Below are 7,250 nucleotides of genomic sequence, written 5' to 3'. Positions count from 1 at the left end.
TTTGTTTCTAATGTAGAATGAACAATGTTTTCCAAATAATGCGACAATATTGGAGTTTTTTTTAATGCAGAAGACAATTGTTTAGCGAACGATACCATAACATGTACGTTTCATATTACAAAAAAAAAAAAAAAAAAAAGGAAAAATAAAATACCGTGATGTGAAAATGTCTATGTATGGAGAATCAATGTTTCTGTGAGTTATAAGTATATGTGCTGGTTTTGTTTAGTTAGTGCAGAATTTTTTTTTTTTTTTTGTAATGTGTCGGGTGTCCATTGATGATGTAGAAATATAATACCGTAAAGAATGGGTTAATTTAATGAAGGAAAAGTTCTGAAAATCATAGTTACTGTAGTCAAAGAAAATAGCAGTATGTAGTATAGTTGCGAACGTTTCGTTTAATGTTGGAATAAATGAATTGCAGAATTCGGAAATGTCTAATTATCAGCTAATCAGTCAGTTCGGAATTCGGTAAGAGAGAAATTATTATATGCATAGATGGAAAGTAGTAAGAGTGTGCATTGGGTATGAATGCAATAGTCAGTTAATGACGGTTAAGACTCAGGAAAGTAGGAAAAAGTATAAATGTATGCAGTGTAGAATGGGGTCGTAAGGGGACTTATTCAAGAGGGGGAAAAAATTTGAGCTACTACCTCTGTAGGTTAGGACGATGAAGATGGCGCTCCTCAGAATCAATGTCATTTTTTAATATTACATAATAATGTATATGTAATGGCGTTCTATAGTTAAATAGGATAATAGCTAATAGCATAAATATCATAAATTTTTACGTGTAATCTGTTGTTGTAAACTTAAGGTATTTTGGTCCAGAGGGGGAAAACTCTGCCTCTTTTATGATATAATTGGAGTTTTTATTTTTTATTTTTAATGCAAAAGGTAATTGTTTAGTGAACGATACCATAACGTGTACATTTCATATTTAAAATATAAAAAAGGAAAAAATACCGTGATGCAAAAATATCTGTCTATGTCTGGAGAATCAATGTTTCCGTGAGTTATAAGTATATAACCTGGTTTTGTTTAGTTTGTGCAGAATTTTTTTTTTGTAATGTGTCAGGTGTCCGTTGATTATGTAGGAATATAATACTGTAACAAATGGATTAATTTAATGGAGGAAAAGTCCTGAAAATCATAGTTACTGTAGTCAAAGAAAATGGCGGTGTGTAATATAGTTTAATGTTGGAATAGGCGAATTGTGGAATTCGGGAATACCTAATTATCAGCCAATTAGTTGGTTCAGAATTCGGCAAGAGAGAAATTATTATATGCATAGATGGAAAGTGGTGAGAGAGTGCATTGGGTATGAATGCAGTAGTAGTTAATGACGGCTAAGATCCAGGAAAGTAGGGAAATGTATAAATGCACGCAGTGTAGAACTGGGTTGTAAGAAGACTTATCAAAGTTTTATCACTGCACAAGCAGAAAGGCCCAGCCTATAAAATCAACTGTAGATTCTTTTTAGAGTACAACTGAACCATAATACATGATTTTTGTACGTTTAACTTCAATTCAAGTGATTATGTAAAAATAATTGCATAAAATCAACAGTTGGTTCTTTGATAAGATGGGGATGCATTCAAAATGAATGTTTCTGTTTACTGAACCATGATACTTGACTTTTGCATTTTAAACTAAGTGAAGCCATTATTTACAAATAATTTTATAAAATCAACGGTAGATTCTCTACAGTGCAATGTAGACTACAATGTATTGTGGACTAAGCTTCACATGCCTCCCCACAGGGACTTTCTCCCGGTACACTGTAGACGGGGGAGGGGGCAACTAGAGCAGGCCATCAACCGATTTGATTAAAAATTGGGCAACTTCACTGATTTCGATGACAATAAAAGTATGGGAGGGTGGAACATTTGTTGATCTTCATTTAGTCTCGGACAACGTCAGGTCTCCCTGCTAGTATATATATATTAGTGATGGGACAATTCCAATATTTTTCTCTGATTCCAATACAATTACTGATTCTGTTCAAAATTAGATTCCGTTTCTGATACTTTTAAAACCTCTAAATATTTAGCTATACAGTCATTATTTTAGAATTTTTATTCTCAAATTCCTGTAAAAAACATTTAACATATTTGATATGAATTTTAATGATAGTTTATAATCGATTTATATTTATCACGTTATTATTAGTTTATGAAAATTAATTTTTAAACAAAAACATATCAAACACAAAAACAATTAAAAGAATCGTTTTCAGCATTGGAAAATAGGATAAAAAATTTTCGATACCAATACTTAAAGACTAATGTTTTAATCGTCTCAACTCTAATATGTAAGCAAACATTGTTAAAAAATAACAGAAATAACTCACTTACACGTTTCTTCATTTATTTTTTAATGATTTTTTTGTGTTAAAATCAAAAAATAAAATTAATATATTTTCCATATGTGTCATGAATGTTTTTGATTCTTCATCAAATCATCATCAGGTGAAAGTGCAAATGAACAAAAATGCTGGAGAAAAGAAGAGAGAATTTGTCGGAGAGAATATTAGCTTGATGAATTAAGGTCTCAAAGATGTTAGCAAAGAGCGGGAGGAGACTGATAGAGAAATAATTGATAGGATCAGTCCTTTCACCAGAGGCCATCTTCCATTAAGGAAGCAAAATTCAGTAAAGTATTTGTTGTAGAGTTTGGAAAGCATGGGGGCTAGCTCAGCTGAGCATTCCTTGATTAGTATAATTTTATTATTAGAAATTAGAAATTTTGGAGGAATTGTTCATTGGCTCTAAGGTCAAGCTGGAGGCGAATCACCAGGCAAAGAGTTCTGCCATCTCGGTTGCCATGTATGCAACCTTCTGATTGTTGGATGGTAGAGGAATTACTGATTGCCCTTCATTCACTACATTATTATAAATTTTCCAGAAATCACGAGTTCCTATCTTCTGCAAATCTATGCATTCGCTGGTTATTTCAGGATGCCTTCTTTTCACTTTGGCTATAACCTCTCCAGATGCTGACTACAATATGGTCATCTTCAAGTCCAACGTAAACAAGTTCTGGATGAGCCGTTCCCCTTAAGCAATCCAATTTACCAAATTTGCACTACTAACGATTACTACGACATTGTCCCATTGACTACTGCACACTCTTTATATCTTATCCTCGAGTGGCATCTGGGCCTCGATAAGTGGCGACACCTATGTAAAAAAAAAAAAAGAAAGAAAAGGTCAGACACAAGGTCAGGTAAGGTCATGAAAGGCCAGTACACTAGAAGTGCACTTCAGCCTACAAAAAATACCTGGGAGACCCTGTTGTCATTCCCCGGCTGGGGTCCCTCGGGCGATTAGCAGCAAACTATCTTCTTCACAAACAGTGAATGTAAAGTTTAAGAGGGTGGACCTCCTAGAACTGCACCATACTTCAGACAGACAGATGCAAAGTCATCACAGACTTAAAAAAATAACCCAGACTCAATTGTTGATTACATTCAACTGGAATGACACTTAGTACTAAATTTAAAAGGGGTTGATGTGCAGTAAAAGACAAATAAGAGCCATGAGATGAGTAGAATGAATTCTAATAAGTTTTTTTTACAACATTAAACCAAGAAGAAAATTTCAAAATGGCAGCTAAGAAACAGTGCAGTCAGTCAGATGCCAGAATAACGTTTTTACACTGTTCAAAAAAAAACAAAAAAAAAAACATTAACAACTTAAATTCCAGAATTCCAAAATTAGTGTCACATGATAAATATATATATCAAATAAGAACTTAATTAAAAAAAAATGTTTCCGTTATAAAAATTAATAATAAAAACAATGCATCGACGAAACAGGAAAGTATTTGGACAATATTGATTCCTTATAAAAATGAAATGCTTACGAGATGCCTTGAATAAGTTTCCAGACGTTTTTCGTATGGACACTTATTGATAGTACAAATATGAAACTAGTCTCCTTTGAAGTAATCTCCTCCGGCTGCAATGCACTTGTTGTACCGAACCAACAACCTCTAGAAGGCCCCATGGAAGTCCTCTTGTGTCAGCATGTCAATGATCCTCATCACAGCTTCTTTCATCTCCTCAATTGTCTCATAACGACAGTTTCTAAGGTTTTACTTGAGGTTCGGAATAACCAAAAGTCACAAGAAGCAAGGTTTGAACAATAGGGAACGTCTTCATGCCCATTTTGCTCTGATATTCTCTGAGCATCCTTGAGACAAACTTTGCATAGATCTTCCACATCTTCAGTTCCTCATGAATAATTGTGTGTACAGTTCCCACACTGACATCAAACTGTGCACTTATTGTTTCTATAGACACACGACGGTCATTATCCATGAAATTCTTTATTTGGCCAATCAATTCTAGTGTTCTGGCTTCTTTACTTTTCCCACACCTTTCATCATCCCTCACAGATGCCTTACCTTCCTTGAATCTCTCATGCCACTCTGAAACTGGATTCATGCAAGATGGTCCAAAAGCAGTCTAAAGCATTCCATACATTTCTGTGGGATTTTTCTCCAAGTTTAAAACTGAATTTTATTGCATATCGTCCTTCTAAAAGGTTCTCACGCCCAGATTGCATTTTTGAAATTCATCAGCTGTGGTAACCAGGCTTTAGTAGCGTGTAATCTAATTCCTGTTGTAGTATAAAAATTGGTCAGTCATCTGATAAGATGTATAGCAATAACATACCAAATTTTAAAACGACAATTTTAAACACCTGTAGAAAAAATCTGGAAACTTATTTATGGCACCTCATAGTACCGTAGTTGTGTGTGGAGCTCATTTGTTTCCTGTCAACCAATATATTTAGACGCAGTCTGCAAGTGATGATAGTTTTTGAGGATTCAATAATTTTTGTTGTTTCGTTTTTATGAATCATGTCAAATTTTTGCTTTCAATTTTGATATGAAATTCGTTTGAAACTAAAAATTTTAATCTGGACAAAACAAGAAAAAAAAAAAAAATTTGGACCAAAAATTAAGGCATTATTTTGAATGACGTTTCTGAATTTTTTAGATTATTCGTATTATTTGGATTAATCGAACTACTGTTCTCATCTTGAGTGTGATTTTCACAATGTTTTGGTTGATGTAACCTCCAACCTACTTCAGGTGTAACTTGTCGAACTCGAAATTCTGTCCAAATTCCTGAGTTCGACGGAAACATTCTTGAGTCCGACAAAATACACCTGAAGAAGGTCAGAGATTACATCGACCGAAACGTTGTGAAAATCACACTTACGATGAGAACAGTAGTCCGATGAACTCAAATAATACAAATTATTTTGAATGTCCCCCAATTTTTCTTTAACTTTTATTCTGAAATTTCTCCTTTTCTTCTAATGAGTCATCGGTTACAAAAGCCAAAAGTTAATCCAGCATAAATGTTAATTCGGTTGTCAGTGGATGAACAATATTATGAGAGGATTGGAACTGATGAGTAAAATGAACACTTTGATTACTTAAAAAGACGTTTTGACAAGTAATTGTTCACATTGGACTTAAAGACAACCATGTTATACTCAGCAGGGAAGCGGTCATGTATTATATTTTGCAGATGTAAAGTTCTTGGGCAAAAACTCCTGTTATGGAAATTTTGTTTTGTTTAGATGCATAAAGGAAGAAAGAAAAGTTCTTTGCAGTTAATGAGTTCTTGCTGTGAATGGCATTACAGATTGAGCCTCAGTCTGGCATCAATCAAATAGAAAAAGACTATCAATGTCCCTTCTTTAAGAAAACAGCTGCATGGAATAGAAGAGATCACCCCCTTCCACTAGATTGTGAAGTCGATTTTGTATTTTTTCAAAGGAAGAAAATTTGTTCTTGATTTGAAACGTCACACATTATCTTGAATGATTTAAGACTTTTTATTTTCTTACATTTTGCGTTTCAGAATTTTTGTGATGAGGATTAGTAATTTGAACTCTTCAAACAACAGTTCAACTCTTAAATGTTATTCTCACAACATTTCAGCTGATGTAACCCCCGACCATCTTGATGTGCATCTCGTCAAACTCAAAAATCTGTATGAGCACAGTTCCCCCATGGTTTCTGTTGAAAATTTCGTACAAGACGCATCTGAATAAGGTTGGAGGTTATATTGACCAAAAAATTTCAAATATAGCATCTAAGGAGCATGAACGATCCAAATAATAGAAATATTTTATGATTTCAACGGAATATTTGGTTATAGTCAAGATTGTTGCTCTTTGTTACTTCCGGTTTCTGTTGCCCATTTGGCTGGATAATTAGACATGTTCAAGCAGACCAGAAAGCCATTCTTAACATGAGGAGGGTGGGGAGCTTTCATGTTATCTGAAAGGAAGATAAGCATTAATTAGAAGAGATCATCTTTTGCTCGTCACCGTTGTTCTATCTACAGAACAGAAACCGGAAGTCAAATAGAGTAGATAATCTTGACTATAACCGAATTTTTATTAGCAAGACATTTAACCTTGTCATTCGATTAAAGAAATCCTGTAAGTGATGCGAAGATTGTTTGAGTTAGCTAGCGGAAATCGTGCCAAGAATTTCTTGCTTAATTAACTTCACAGGACAATTCGAACAAAATTTGTCTTCTTAGAAAAAAATAAAAAATACAAACTAGAAGAAAAATACTCGAAAAAAGAAAAAAAAATACTTGTGACATTTTCTTTCCTTTAAACGAAACTTTAAACAAATAAAATTGTAGAAAAGTATGTGCTTCACTGTTTGCCTGAAAGAATTGGCAATTTCAATTGACATCATTGAAAAATAGTTTGGCTGTTTCAGCAATCAATGTTGGACAAGATACATATTGGGCAATATCAATGTTGGACCAAAGCCAACAAGTTTCTCTGATTTTCTCTAGTGTAATAGAATTAGTAAAACAAAATATCTTGAGCAGAAATTTTTATAAAATCGAAAAACTAAAATGACTACTTGTTAGATTATGAAATAATGATAGGAATATGTGTCTACGTGGTTGTACCGACTGTTGAGATATACAAGGTGCCTTAAATAAGTTTCCAGGCTTTTAGATTATCATTATTATCGTGTAGTTGATAGATAAAAATACAATTCAAGGAGGACAAATATGGTTAAATGAAGTTTTAGGAATTTAACTTGATTAGATTCTATAAAAAATAAACAAGAAGGAATTTTTGATAAATATAAACATTTTTTTAGAAAAAGGAATGTGCATTAACAATAGTAATACCTAGTGATACAGATGTCAGCTGATAGGATTCTTTGTGGACATACAAATGATGTAATCACAA

General features: G+C 33.4%; 1 protein-coding gene across 1 annotated transcript in view; it reads right to left on the bottom strand.

Annotated features, from left to right (window-relative positions):
- Window positions 1-2,445: 2,445 nt before the first annotated feature.
- Window positions 2,446-7,250, bottom strand: part of LOC145293687 (mitochondrial inner membrane protease subunit 2-like) — a 107,335-nt gene continuing 102,530 nt past the window's right edge. The window contains exon 4 of the mRNA XM_080140086.1: window positions 2,446-3,182. Coding sequence (XP_079996212.1) covers window positions 3,101-3,182 — 82 coding nt within the window. The 3' untranslated portion in view covers window positions 2,446-3,100. The remainder of the gene's footprint in view (window positions 3,183-7,250) is intronic.

This window comes from Euprymna scolopes, chromosome 15 (genome assembly GCF_053919585.1).
Source record: "Euprymna scolopes isolate OS-2025 chromosome 15, ASM5391958v1, whole genome shotgun sequence".
NCBI classification, from domain to species: Eukaryota; Metazoa; Mollusca; class Cephalopoda; order Sepiida; family Sepiolidae; genus Euprymna; species Euprymna scolopes.
This window is presented reverse-complemented; position numbering and strand designations above follow the sequence as displayed.